The following is a 15,401-nucleotide window of genomic DNA, read 5'->3' on the forward strand; positions in this document are numbered from 1 at the left end:
TTTAGTTATACTACTCTTGGGGGCCGTTGAATGCATTGAATCTGATCTGAACAAATGTTTCTGAGGTATTTTCTGGGAAACGCACGGCGAACGTGGGTTCCAGCCAGCACTCTTGACCGCATTACAGTTCCTATGACTTCGCATAGTAAAACTGTAATAACGGAAAATTACAGGACTCACAAAAACAACAACATGAGAGACGATTTTCCGAAAGTAAATACACACAGGACATTTCTCACTAGCGATGTGGTAATAAAAGCGCTATTTACGCTGCTTGTAGAACACTGTTGAGGGACGCACAGAGGTAGTCTAATTCACACAAGCTCTCTCTCTCTCTCTCTCTCTCTCTCTCTCTCTCTCTCTCTCTCTCTCTCTCTCTCTCTCTCTGTGTGTGTGTGTCTCTCTCGCTTTCTTTCTAATAACTTCATTAATAACTGCATTAGAATGCTATCAAACGGCTCAAGCCTCCATTACCAGCTTTAAAATGACGTTTTTGGAACCAGCAAAAAAGAGGCGTTGGATGAGATGCGCGGAAGAAATAAAATAATCCTACTTACTAAAGGGACGAATCCCTTTAAATATATCATCTGATCGATTGTCTTGAAAGGCCGCATCACCACCTCAGGTGTGCATATTTTTCTAATAATTCAACTGCCCCGTGCGTCAATTATTCCTTACTTACGATATACATTTAGAGTTTTCGTAGCGAGTTTCTAAGAGACAAACGCAGCCCCAAATCTCTGATGTAAAGAATTTGACCCAGTAGCTATATTTCCCTCTTAGTCTTTCTGATGCATGGCATAAATGTGCCATAGCGTTAATACATTACCACCCATTCCGAAAGTAAAATAAAATGTTTTTGCGCTGGGCTCCCAAAAAACTGAGATCATTAGTGAAAATGCTTTGTTTGCATTTTATTTAATACAAAAACATTATCGTTACAAATTATTTTAATCAGAATAACCTAGTCAAAAGTCGAGTTGCAAACATTAATTTACATGAATTTCAGGACTATCCTAAAATTCAGCTTGTATTAAAGGAAGACGTACTCTAGATGCATGAACTCCAGATATTTTAAAAACCTGATGACTGTGTGTGTTGTTTTATCTCCCCCTAGTGGAGGATCAAATTCAATGCTTACTTGCATTCCAGGACTAATACTAAGTCCAAGACTAACGCTGTCCACACGGGGGCTAGAGTTGTGCTGAGGATTGTGGCATTCCTTAATTTCACAATATATGAACACAAGCCAAAGAAAGAAAAAAGTCAAGATATCCACATAGCTCACTGATGATGTTCTTTTAGTGTGTTAATTGTGTGTAGTCTTTGGTTTTAGCTGTCAGGTCGAAGCTTTCACTGTGAATCTTGATTCCCCTGTGGATCATTAACTAAGACATAGCTCTCTATAGAGCTCCAATTTTACCATTGTTTAACGCTCAGCATAAGTGAAGACGACATCTCTAAGCGCAGTGGACACTCAACAGCAATTGCAATGCATGGTACAGCATAAGCAGCACATTCCAGGACAACAGCTTCTCACGAGGAGCTATTCATGCAGTTGTAGAGCTGACTGGGGAAAAGACATAATTATCATAATTAGGCCTACTCTTTTTTCAAAAGTATGCTAAAGTGTACTTAATTTTTCACAAAGGAGATGCACAAGATACAAGACACAGGGCAACAAAGCAGTGTGAGTACTTGAACACTTCCAGCACATGTGATTAATATTGATAACCGTGATCATTTTGGTCACTATAATCGTAATATGAAGTTTCAGCTTGACGGGTAACAGAAATGGAGAGAGAAAAAAAAAAAACCTTGGGAAAACCCTGACTCAGGTGGAGCAGATCTCCTCAGGCCCTTAGCAATCGAACATGGTGTGATACTGATTGGGTGGGAAAGGAAGAGTTGTTTTTCCAGCAGGTTGAAACATGAAGGTAGGGCTGCCATTTTTTTTTTTTAGGTTTAGCCAGTTTAGCTAGTAGGAGTCATCACCAATCTGTGTTTAATCCTGCCATACCTTCATATGATTGATTTTCAATAATACTTTACAGTTTGCCTCATGACAAGGTGGGAAGTGCTATTCGCTAAAACAAATACTGTGTCTGAACTGGATAAATATATTGTGCAAGTTCTTCAGTGAATATATTTCACTGACCGGACCGGCAGTAGGTTGTGTTAACTGATTGGGGTGTGTCTGAGAATGCAGTATATCTAGAACTGACACATTTCTCCAAAATAATATGAAACAGAGAAGGATCTGAACTGAGGCTAGATTTGTGAGATTTGACTACATTTATCATTACTGAGCCTTTCACTGCTAGTAAAGTAAGTTAAAAAATAATGATGTGTAAATAAATGAATAAATATTATTTTCCAATATAACATGTAAATATTACCTATAAATATAAAGAAACATATTGGACTCGTGCCTGTTATTGCTTCGGAACCGTAATGGTATATGTTATTCTAAAATATAGTAACGTGGCCAGTTTTCAGATACGTCAACTGTATTTTAAATGATTACATCACTTAATAGCCTGTAACTTTTAAAAACTGTTACAAATCTCTTCTGAATAGTCATTTATTAGCCTAACATGGTTATTACAGACTACCATGATGCTGATGAAATGGGGAATAGTAGATAACGGGTAGTTGAGCAGCGATGTACTCTTCTGCCTGTTCGTTTCAGCTTCAACGGTTCTTGAGTGAGAAACATGTTACATAATTACTTATTCCCTAAAATGACCCTCAACAAGTTGCACATATAAGGTTGATTACTTCCAGGAATACTTTTGTGAGAAATCTATTATGATGAAAGCTCTTGCTGTCATTGTGACGTTTTCGCGATTGTGTTGTGCATCCAGTGCATAAATAAATATGCATTGTAGCCTATTTCAGCAATGATATTTAAACGTAGGCTTTATAATTATAATTAAGTATAATTATACTTAAGTATAAAGTATAATTAAGTTAAGACCGTTTCAAGAATGATTAGCGCCAGTGGTATGAAAATGATCACTGCGAGACGCTAGCAGAGGCTTGAGAGAGTTTTTTTTTGAGTGGAGGCGCGGGGCGCATCTGTTGCCAGATCCAGTTAATATAAGTGTCTTTGGACTTGTGTCTTTCTACTTTAGAAAGTTAATAGAGCGGGAAGTTAATCTTATCTTAACTCATCATATCTAACAAAAGATTTGAAGTCATTTTTGGTTGAATTATTATTTATTTTCGGGTTTTTATTTATTTTCATAACACAATATCTGGCAACACTGCAATAATTGTCAGAACTTAAACTGGCAGAAATCAAAAGAGCCCATGGACATGTTATTGCTTGAAAGGATATCACATTCGTATTCGTTAAGGCAAATGAAAAAAAAAAAAAAATAAAATTATTATATATATATATATATATATATATATATATATATATATATATATATATATATATATATATATATATATATATATATTTTTTTTTTTTTTTAAAACGCAAAAAAACACAAAAAATGATATTATCTGTCAGAAACGTTATCAACGCTATCAAAACTTCACTCACCTAAAGGATTATTAGGAACACCATACTAATACTGTGTTTGACCCCCTTTCGCCTTCAGAACTTCCTTAATTCTATGTGGCATTGATTCAACAAGGTGCTGAAAGCATTCTTCAAAAATGTTGGCCCATATTGATAGGATGGCATCTTGCAGTTGATGGAGATTTGTGGGATGCACATCCAGGGCACGAAGCTCCCGTTCCACCACATCCCAAAGATGCTCTATTGGGTTGAGATCTGGGTGATTGTGGGGGCCATTTTAGTACAGTGAACTCATTGTCATGTTCAAGAAACCAATCTGAAATGATTTGAGCTTTGTGACATGGTGCATTATCCTGCTGCAAGTAGCCATCAGAGGAGTGGGTACATGGTGGTCATAAAGGGATGGACATGGTCAGAAACAATGCTCAGGTAGGCCGTGGCATTTAAACTATGCCCAATTGGCACTAAGGGGCCTAAAGTGTCCCATTAAAACATCCCCCACACCATTTACACCACCACCACCAGCCTGCACAGTGGTAACAAGGGATGATGGATCCATGTTCTCATTCTGTTTACGCCAAATTCTGACTCTACCATCTGAATGTCTCAACAGAAATCGAGACTCATCAGACCAGGCAACATTTTTCCAGTCTTCAGCTGTCCAATTTTGGGGAGTTCATGCAAATCGTAGCCTCTTTTTCCTATTGTAGTGGAGATGAGTGGTACGCGGTGCGGTCTTCTGCTGTTGTAGCCCATCCGCCTCAAGGTTGTGCGTGTTGTGGCTTCACAAATGCTTTACTGCATACCTCGGTTGTAACGATAGTGGTTATTTCAGTCAAAGTTGCTCTTCTATCAGCTTGAACCAGTCGGCCCATTCTCCTCTGACCTCTAGCATCAACAAGGCATTTTCGCCCACAGGACTGCCGCATATGGATGTTTTTCCCTTTTCACACCATTCTTTTGTAACCCTAGAAATGGTTGTGTGTGAAAATCCAAGTAACTGAGCAGATTGTGAAATACTCAGACCGGCCCGTCTGGCACCAACAACCATGCAACGCTCAGAATTGCTTAAATCATCTTTCTTTCCCATTCTGACATTCAGTATGGAGTTCAGGAGATTGTCTTGACCAGGACCATACCCCTAAATGCATTGAAGCAACTGCCATGTGATTGGTTGATTAGATAATTGCATTAATGAGAAATTGAACAGGTGTTCCTAATAATCCTTTAGGTGAGTGTATAGCATATGCCACCAGAGCAGAGATCTGTAGAACAAGTAGTTACAGAAGGGGAAAAAATGCAAACAGCCATGAAGAAGTCTATGCTATTTCATTGACTATTGAAGTTAAATTTTCACTAAATCATGCTAACAACATTCAAGTGCACTAGCCAAAGTTATCATCTATATAGCAATGGTTATTCATGAAAACTATAACAGTAATACTATTATTAACAGTATAATATAGTTATATTAGCCTACTGGTATAGGGCTGTGTGTTGTATTATTGAATGAATAATAAACAACTGAAAATAATTATACACCCCTAACTTATAGTAATGGTGCAATATGATATAATTTAACAATGCTCATTCCTCCAAAACAGAGGAGGCCATGCATTTATTCGTCCCCAACCGGTTCAGTTCATGCAGTCATCAATGAAAACAGTCAGTCATAGGGGTGAGACTTGAAACCGCAACCTTTGAGTTACAAGCCTGACTCTCTAACCACTAGACCTCTCCGAGTCTACTCTTAATTCAAGATATACTCTTTGAAAACAAAGCTTAATCTTTTCTTATACATTTTTGTCAGAGTTTTCTTATATAAAAGATCTTAAAATGTTTTACTGGAAAAGTTACAATATACTGATCAAGAAAATGATTTGTGTTGCAGTATAGAAAAAGGTCTTAAAAGAGGATGAAACAGAACAGCCTTTTTACAGTACATAAAATATAAATCAAAAATGTGGAGTGTTTTAATGGAAATTAACTCTCCTACCAAAAAAAAAAAAAAAAAAAAAAAAAAAAAACATACACACCATTCTATGTATGTATTTATTTATTTATTTATTTATCTCTTCAAGGTTAACCAGAATGGTTCAGACTGCAAAGTAGACTTTCTCTGCATGCTGATTTCCTGACAAGGCAGCAAACAAGGGGGAAGTGTCCTGTTGTTGTAAAACGTGTTACAACCCCAGCAAATAATTTAAAGACAATACATTTTTAAGTACAGTTAAAGTTCTTGATTTAATACTAAGTTAATGACTTGGTGTATTGAATGGTACATGAAAATGTGATTGCAAGGTTTATCTAAAGCAAGTGCATGGTAACTAAATTCATATTTACACAAAAATATATTTTTTTTTTTACCTTGATAGCGACTGTGACACATGGAAAGGTGATGCAAATTTCCCAATATCATAATTAAGCAAAAAAGCCTCATTAAAAGATTTTTTGCGCTTTATTGGTTAAATAATTCCTTTTAAATTAAATTTATAAGTTCTAATATGTTCAAAAATACTTAAATAATTGTGAATGCAAAGGACAGGGTGACAAACACTAGCTTTAATGTTCCTCAATTTGTATTCATAAGAAGACCCAGTTCTCCCTGTTGCCCTGAAACAGCACAAATATGCTGACTCTATCCCTTAGTTTCGACACACTAGGTCTGAAGTTCAAACACAATTTGTCGGTAAAAAACATACAAAATATATTAGCATTCCAATTCATTCCACATGATGTCCACCAGAGATCATGCTTTCAACAAGAATTTAGTGGTGAGTTTATCACTGGGTTCTCTGAATTAATACTGTAATTTGAATCTTAAAATTAGATTAAACTGACACATGAAACATGCATAACATACATTTTACATGACTTTTATTTAACAGATTGGTGAAAACTGTTTTGAAAATTTGAATTAAATTATTTAGAGAAGTCTGGTGTTGAGATATTTGTTCAAAAATGCTTGAATTATTCCAATGGTAGCCGTCACAGTTAGGAATAACAGGGCACACAATGCCAAATAAAACCCTGGCAACCTAGAAACAAAGGCAAGAGTAGGCTGTAATGTGTTATGACTTGACTTTACAGAATATAATGTCATATAAAAATATATATCATAACTTGTTTTGATTATCACATTTTCTTGCTTTCACGGATATAGCCAGTAAAGTACATCTCTCTGCCCACAACATATAGAAGTCCTCCAAGAGAAGCAAGCACTGTGAAAAGGGAAAAATGATCTCTTTATAAGCTATAAAACAGTTCCTAATTTTTTATTTATCCACCATAAATATTGTATTACTATATCATTGTTATAGATATAATTATAGAAGTATACTATGTAACATACCTTCACTGCAAAAGATGCCAGAGATCCACAATACCACCAAGAAAACTGAATACATCTCTACGCTATTCTGGCTAAAAACATAGTGGAGGGACACATTTTTTAATATTTTATATATGACTTATTTGTACAGGTTTATTCAAGTTAGGATTATCTGTGACAACTTGCCAATCAAACTAGGTTTTTTGTTTTTTTTTTACATTACATATATATGATTTTTTCATGAATTAAAAGAGTGAGAAGTGTCTGAAGATCTTACTGTGCACGAAACGTCCTTTCAAACTCAGGAGGTCCAGTAACAGTGGGGGGCATAATTTTATGTTTCATCCTTGACCACCCCACACGTTTAGCCTGAAGCGCTAAAGAAATTCACCACAATTATTATTCATTTTACCACAGACTTTGCTACAAAAAAAAAGACTAATAATTATGTATCTGAAATGTCACTTAAAATGTAGTATTACCTTGATAATCATATACATTTATAGAACCTTTTTGATTTATGTCATATTAACTGTTATCTTGAAATACCTCACTATGGCCCTAATTAAACATTATTATTATCCAAAGCCTTGACCTGATCTAATTTACACAATGTACTGGTTTTGGCAGGGTTTATGAAAAAAAAAACAAGAGGTTGTTATGTTCTACAGAGATCTGTCATCGACTAAGTGCTAAGATAACATCTTTTCAACATTTAAAATTGATCAAATTTATCAAATGTAACATATTATAGTTTATCCTAAATAAAAAGTTTTTACAGCCTGATGCAGTTAATTCTATACATCAAACAGTTAATTCTATACATCAAATCAAACAGTTCTTTAAAAAAAAAAGTATAAATGGATTAAAGAAACATAGAAACTGATCAGAATAACTTATAATAACCTATAATTCAACATCAAAGACTGATCTTTCCAAAGGTAGCAAATGTAAAAAAAAAAAAAAAAAAAATGAAAGAAATCTTTGCTGAACCTTTATGAGATTTTAAGAGTCTTAGATTTTTTTTAAATACTATTAGGATTGAACAGTCCAGTTATCACAGCAGTGCAGTGGCTGAACTCTTGTCATTTTGGATGGAGCAGAAGAAGATTTACCCAGGTGGAGAGCAGACAGAATCGAGACTGCTGCGAGGAGAACTGGCAGATCCGAAGTCATATTTGTGCTGATATGGTTCGATACAACTCCTTTTTAGACAACGTCTCTCCACACAGTTGTGAAATTAGGTCTGTAGCCTACGTCCGCCTATAGCCTACTGCACCTTCTTCTGTTTTGGAGATCAGGAAGTACCGGTCTAAGGTTTACACTGGGTGTAACGTGTTATACAACGCACATCGGTTCTCCAGCTATTCCGCCGTTCAGGTCAAATATCAGTTGGGAAGGACAACGAAATGCATTAGCTATGTCTCGTGTGCTTTTGAAACTAAGACACTACAATACTTCGATTCAACTAAATTTACAAAAGTACAAACTAAATTTTCAAGTAAGCTAGTCGCTCCTTTTAAAGTGCCTCAACAATCTTTAGTTTTAATCTGCCAGCGTGTCTACACCGGATGCGACAGCTGTAGACTGGACGCGATAAAGCGACAGTTGCAAATCATTTGAATTTTGTGTCAGTACGTCATAGATAGAACGAGGCAGCAGTAACATATTTATAAACAACAGACTTTTTTTTAGAAAGCATCGTGGTGACATTGTCAGTGTTTTAGCAGGGTTTCGTCCACATCGGCTAAAAAAATACGTTTTCCTCGGGTTTCCGACCCTAGTTTTGAAGAAGACTCAAATCAGTGAATCATTTTTAACTAGTTGATAGAAGCGAATCGTCCAAATGAACCGATTCGCTAAAATGATTCGAACGTTCGTACTCTGGAGCACTAGGCTCTTGTGTAACTGGAAATCTGTGCTAGGCGTTCGGCGCTGATGACGTCAGACTGTGCGCCGGGAACTGTCGTTTCAAGCTTCCGCGACAGGCATATACAGAAGCAGAATATATTCTTCTAATAAACAACAGAGGAAGCGCAATCATGGACAGCGACGATGACAACATTGAAGAAGTTGTGGAAGGTATACGACAAAACGATGCGTGAATTTGTTTTTGTCGTCTTCTCGGGCTGAACTGTTATGCAGTTTCATTCAGCCAAGGATTCCGACAAGCTTTCTTTCGTACACAAGCTCTCAAGCACCCAAAGCCCGTAAACTTGGGTATTTTTAAATCCTCCAGATGACAACGAGTTTTATTTCGGCTTAGACTGCAATTTTGTCTGAAGTCCCATGAACTGAGATAGTATAAAAACTGGAAGAATAAACGCTGTTAGGCTAATTGATTTCTCTTGAAATATCTTTTTAATTTATTACATTTTCTGACACTTTGTATTATATAATCTTTTTGGGAGCCTGTAAATGTTCTATATATAAGTTAGATTTGTAATTGGATGAACTCAATAGTGTTGTTGAAGCCACGTGGTTATTAAAAAGTGGGGTGCTGATACAAAAGTTGCAAGTTGAGCTTTGAAGCTCGATTCAAACTGCAGATGCACATAGTTCTTAGCTCTGGACTATCACCATAATACCCAGGTCCTCCGTCAATTAGTGTACTATTACTTTGTTTTAAAAGTTTTTGCTAAATGTCAAGTATCTAACTGAGCTGATTTTATCAACATGGTCCTTTAAAATTAGTTTTATTGTTGGGTAGTGAGTGCGTTACTTATTCATCAGTATATTACTTGGCTTATCTCTGATTAGGACCACTGGATGAGGATGACCAGCCTCATGGTTTCTGCACTGTGACTTACTCCTCCAGCGACAGATTTGAGGGACACTTTGTTCATGGGGAGAAAAATGGAAAAGGAAAATTCTTTCTTTTTGATGGCAGGTTTGAGACTTTATGTTGGCACCATTGATAAGTCTATTATTGATTTACAGCATATGTTTTAATAATGGAATATAAGTCACTTTTGATTAGACTCTAAGATTTCATAATTTAAATCATGACAACTCTAAAGACGGGGTTATCGTTTTATTCGTATGAATGGATTGCAAGTAGGATTGGTCTTGGCGGACTAGTTTTGCTATGTTGCTGCTACTGCTGACATTAGTGAAAGGTTACTGTTGAAACATGATCAATATTATAGGGATTAGGATACATGATGTTGTAAGATAAACTAAAGGAAAACCCCTGTAGCAGATCTAGACATGTGGTGCTGGGGAGGAGGAAGGATAATGAAAATTCCCACTGCCCACAATACTGATATGTACCAGGGCGAGATGGAAATAAATAAGACATAGATGGGAAAGAGAGATTGATTGACTGTGCTGCCATTTTAGGTGTATCAATCAGCTGCTCCTAAGAATTTTATGATTGAACTTGGTATATAATTTAGAATCATATCACTGTGAGTCACTATCATTCAAATGCACATGCAGACACATGGACCATCAACAGTCAGAGATGAAATTAACTTGCTTATTTTCTTTCTCCCCAATTTATTTGCTTCTTTGGGGTCTTATTTTTTTATACTCTTACATACTAAAAAGCTGATTTGGATTATTTTGATTATAGCAGATAAATGTGAGTATATTTCACCCAAATATCACCTGTTTTCTTTCCTTTATAGTAGGCTGGAGGGTTTCTATGTGGATGATGCTTTGCAGGGCCAGGGCATTTACACTTACGAGGATGGGGGAGCATTACATGGGACTTACATAGACGGCGAGCTCAATGGCCCTGCTCAAGAGTTCAATCCAGAAGGTCAACTGGTCTTCAGGGGCCAGTACAAGGACAACATTCACTATGGCATGTGCTGGATCTACTACACGGTGTGTTTTACCCAACATCAATCACTTATCACAAGTTAAATTCAATCAACAGCATTTTAACATATTGAATTCTAATCATGAACAGTCTATTGAAAAGTTCCAGGTTTATGTATGTAAGTTTTCTATTTTCTCTGCCATCTAAAGGATGGCGCCTGCGTGGTTGGGGAAGTGAATGAAGATGGAGAGATGACTGGAAAGTCTGTGTCTTATGTTTATCCTGATGGGCGTACGGCTCTGTATGGCTCCTTTGTTGATGGAGAACTGATTGAGGCCCGACGTGCCACTCTTACCACCCAAGAGAACAGCCGACCACACTTCACTGTTGATCCAGATAGTAAGTTTATTTTTATTTTTCAGTTTTATTTGCAAGACTTCATTTAAAGCAGTTTAAAAGACCCAAATCAGTAAAAGTTGCTTGCTATAAAATTGTTAATCTTTCTTTCTCTTGTAGGTCTTGTTTACTGCTACGATAAATCCACCTCGTCATGTATCGCCGGTCATAAACTGTTGCCTGACCCCTACGAAAGTCAACGGTTGGTGCATGCTGTGATCCACCATGTAAACCTCAATCTATCAAATCTTTGTTTTGAACAGAAAAACATATATTTGTTTTTTCCAGTGACGGATTGTCTTGCCATTACGTTGGGGAGATTCTGTTGGTTCTCAAGACTTAATACAGTATTTATCATATCATGATTTCGTTGATTCAAGCTGAAAGGTGGTTTTCTTTATGTTTAACAGTGTGTATGTTGGACAGTCACTTATTTCCGGAGCTGGAGAAGGGCTGTTTACAAAAATTGAGGCTGAGGCTAACACAGTGATGGCTTTTTATAATGGTGTCCGCATTACACATACGGAGGTTTGTCTGTTTGCCTTTACATTTCAAGGCCAGAATGTAATGATTTTTTAAGGATGGACTGTGCTATATTAAGTTTTTCTTTAAATCTGTTTGTACTTAATTTAACAGGTGGACAGTCGTGACTGGTCCCTGAATGGGAACACTATTTCATTGGATGAGGACACTGTGATTGATGTTCCGGAACCTTTCAATCTGAGCGGAGAATTATTGTGCATCTCTAGGTCACAAGGCCAATCACTCCTTCACTCCCAATTGCAAATATGATCAGTGAGTGTGTATGTATATTTTAGAAATATACAGAAGCATCGTGCTTTTGTTTCATAGTAGCATTTTGTTGGAGTATTTCAATATAAACAATTCTTATTGTTGGACAATAATTGGTTAGTTATGTAACAGCTGTTTTTACCTGTCAAGGTACGTCCATCCTCGTTTTGGGCGAATAAAATGCATCCGAACAATCCGTGCTGTGGAGAAAGATGAAGAACTCACTGTTGCTTATGGTTATGACCATGAGCCATCAGGGAAGTCTGGTCCAGAGGCACCAGGAATGGTATACAAAGCAATTGCTGGAGTTTCAGCAGAGGGAGTCTGGAGAAGATGCTGACGAGACCTGCTAAGACTCCTCTCACCACAGCTGTCTCCCATCCCAACCTGTAACTACCACCAGAAACTCTAACTTGGTTCTTCAACCTTCTTGCAGCTAACACCAACATCTAATCACCCTTGAATGATTTCTGGCATCCTCATCAGTTTGCAAGGATTCACTCAGATCACTGAGCAAACTGCAAAATACTATGGTTCTACAGTGTGGAAGGACTAGTATGTGTGTCAGTTGGTGACTGATTTGGTTGCACTACAAGAATACAGAGACTGAAAAAGAGCAAGTGATTTAAAAGGCATTTTGTTGGAAATCCATGAAGTGGAGTGGAGTTTGAAAGTTTTAAAGACTGTTGTCACTATTTCTTGACTTTATGTATACAACCTCTATACCACAACTTGTGAAAACTATGCAGTATTAAACCAGTATAGTTTCTATAATTATTCTTGTATTGTAAACCAATTTGTTCTGTCTTTTTTTTTTTTTTTTTGCATGTGTGAACAACTACAGTTACGTTTAAATATGCTCAGTATTATACCGACAAAGCTGTTTATTTATATGATTTTTTTCAAGAAAAACTGAAAAATTTACACCATTAAAAGAAAGTTAAGTAAGGTGTATATGTGGGGAAAAGACTGAACAGAATGTACAGTATTTGAGAAAAAGGCACAGGGTTAAGAAAAATCTTTCTACTGAACTGAACTTCAGCCTTTGATATGCAAAAGATTTATCAATAAAAACTCCAGCATAGAGCACAATTTGACTCATGTTTTCAGTGTTCTCAGCTATAATATAATGATAAAATGTAAAAAAATATGAATCGGGGTTTCGATAAACCAAAAGGGAGAAATGTTTAAGTAATTATGTCAACACTGTAAATATCCACAGTGTGGGGGCGTGGTCATCGTGCAGCACCTGCGCGCGCGCCAGGTAAATGAGTGACGTTGGGTTTCACCGCTTCCAAACATAAGCGGTCAGGAAGTGATCAAGGAAAAACGGCACAGGTAAATACTACATGTATTCTAATTTATAGGACTTATACACCAATTTATGCGTATTTAATTGGGTGTAGCATAGCTTAATTATAGCGTTTAGTCAAATTAAGTTGTGTAAAGTGGTTTTGCAGTTTCAGAATCGACGCACAATAAACGTGGAAAGCGGTCGTGACCGGTTTCAAGTCATTAGATGTTTGAAAGGACACCGCTCCGTTCAGAGACATAATAGTGAACGATTTTCTCTTTTAAATGATGTATATATATATATATATATTATATATATATATATATATATATATATATATGAACATAAAAATACGATACCTTCTCTTTGATTCTTTTCTCTCCTGAGATGGACCGTTACAGGTATTTCATCTTCAATCAGAAGAGTGTGGTGGTCTTCGGCATCCTTCAGGTGGCGTGCGCGGGGCTTTGCGTGGTTTGCGGCTTTATGGATGCAGTCTTCCGCAAGAGCACTACTCTGAGTGAAACTAGAGCTCCACTCTGGGCTGGACTGGTAAAAACCTTAAAACTGACAATTTAAATTATTTAAATGGCTTCCTCCGTTAACCAATAATGCACCATCCTAGTTTGCCAGTATACTGTGTCAAAGTCACATAAAAAAAAATATAATATGGCACTTATGTTATGAAAAATAGAATTCACAGCTGTATCCCATATTAAAACATACCACGTTTAGCTATTTTATCATGTTAACATGATTTTCCTTCTTTGTCAATTTACTGTAATGTTTCTCACTGCTGTGTGAATGTGGTTTAAGATGAACTTAATAATGCTGATTTTTAGTAATAGAAGATTCTACATAATAATAATAAAGAGGATTAGGCCTAGGTGTCCCACTTGACCTGTATTCATCCTCTTGTAGCATCTTTGTGCATTGAGAGATGGTGATTCTACAGGGCCCCTAACAGGATGGGTGATGGAAAAAATATGAGATTGTAGGAAAAATACTTTTGCATTCATTTACAAAGTTATTGCATTCCCCTGAGAAACTGTGCATGCTTTCGCAAATGCCCTGAAATATAGTTTTTCCTCCCACCTCATATTATGTCCATCACAAAGGTTTTCGAGTGAAAACTCGAGTGAAAACACAAAAGTTTTGTGTGAAAATACAAAAGCATTGAAATTATTATTATTTTTTTCCATATGATTTTGCTCATTTCACTTTTTCCTCTTCTTTTAGATTATGGCTGCCCCTGGTGTGCTTGCTCTCTTTGCATCCCAGAAGGAAAAACCCAATTTTGGTAGTTTCTTATCACTCTAATCCAAAGTTTTTTTTCCTAACAGTTGTCTCTTTCTACCTGTTGATATTAACAAGCTTTCATTAATACCTTTAGGTAAATGTCATGATCGCATCATCTGTAATGTCGCTTTTTGCTGTTGTGATTGTCTTCGTTTATGCTTGCGTCACTCTCAGCTATGGAGAAGAGGATGATGAGATCTTCCATGCCCATCCTATCCCTGAAGTGGTACAGTCACACCCAGTCATGTTTACTGTCCCATCTGTTGTACACTCAGCTCAAAACATATAAGTATTTGATAAAGCTGTGTCCTGTGTAGAGGTTTGTCCTCAGCCGGATGGTGAAAGGAGCAAACAGCACCCTTCTGTTGGCCTGCATGGGGTCCTTCCTCTTTTCTTCTCTCATTGCATATGTTGGCTGCCGCAGTCTGCCGCTTTGTGGCTGCTATGACTCCGTGAATGGCCTGGTGGGTGAGATCTTTTGTAACATAAGAAAAACTTAAGTATTTTAAAGTTAGTATACAGAAAACAACATTGAGCTGTTAATTACTACATGGTTGTGTATTTTACAGGAGTTTCTGGTTTTATCAGAATGACCCTGTTACTTAAACTGAACTTGTATGCTCTTGGCGAGGTATGTGAGAGATGTGTTGTTGGAGTGGGTTTGTACAACCGAGATAACAAAATCATATTTCATAAGTCATCTGCTGTATGAGCCACAATGTATGCCATTATGATGATGTTAGTGAGGATATGGCCTGACTGTAATAAGATTTTATTTTGAATTATGCAGATGATGAGCGAATCTTTAACTCCCCCATGTCATTCATGGATCACTGTCCTGAACAGGAACAGCAAGACCTCTCCATGCTTCCACCATATAGCAGACTAGCTCAGTAATTGATTATTTTTTTATGTGTGTGTGTCTGGGGAAAATATGAAATATTGGGAAATATAGTTCATTAATTTTCCCCATAAATATTTCAGC

General features: G+C 36.8%; 1 protein-coding gene, 1 long non-coding RNA gene and 1 pseudogene across 3 annotated transcripts; 2 read left to right on the forward strand and 1 right to left on the reverse strand.

Annotated features, from left to right (window-relative positions):
- Positions 1-6,670: 6,670 nt before the first annotated feature.
- On the reverse strand, positions 6,671-8,632 carry LOC122144476 (microsomal glutathione S-transferase 2-like). Its single transcript, XM_042755386.1, has 4 exons — positions 7,982-8,632; positions 7,144-7,243; positions 6,888-6,958; positions 6,671-6,756 (listed from the first exon to the last, which is right to left on the reverse strand). The coding sequence occupies exons 1-4, from the start codon at positions 8,040-8,042 to the stop codon at positions 6,671-6,673; spliced, it is 318 nt and encodes a 105-aa protein (XP_042611320.1). The 5' UTR covers positions 8,043-8,632.
- A 126-nt stretch (positions 8,633-8,758) lies between these two features.
- On the forward strand, positions 8,759-12,915 carry LOC109102490 (annotated as a pseudogene).
- Positions 12,916-13,117: 202 nt separating this feature from the next.
- LOC122144467 lies at positions 13,118-14,871 on the forward strand. Of its 2 annotated transcripts, none has more exons than XR_006159728.1 (5): positions 13,118-13,161; positions 13,505-13,669; positions 14,357-14,417; positions 14,511-14,642; positions 14,734-14,871. It is a non-coding gene; the product is annotated as an uncharacterized LOC122144467 (long non-coding RNA). The 2 variants fall into 2 exon arrangements; XR_006159727.1 differs by lacking the exon at positions 13,118-13,161 and adding an exon at positions 13,196-13,380.
- Positions 14,872-15,401: the final 530 nt, after the last annotated feature.

The sequence above is a fragment of the Cyprinus carpio genome, unplaced genomic scaffold (genome assembly GCF_018340385.1).
Source record: "Cyprinus carpio isolate SPL01 unplaced genomic scaffold, ASM1834038v1 S000006694, whole genome shotgun sequence".
NCBI lineage: Eukaryota > Metazoa > Chordata > Actinopteri > Cypriniformes > Cyprinidae > Cyprinus > Cyprinus carpio.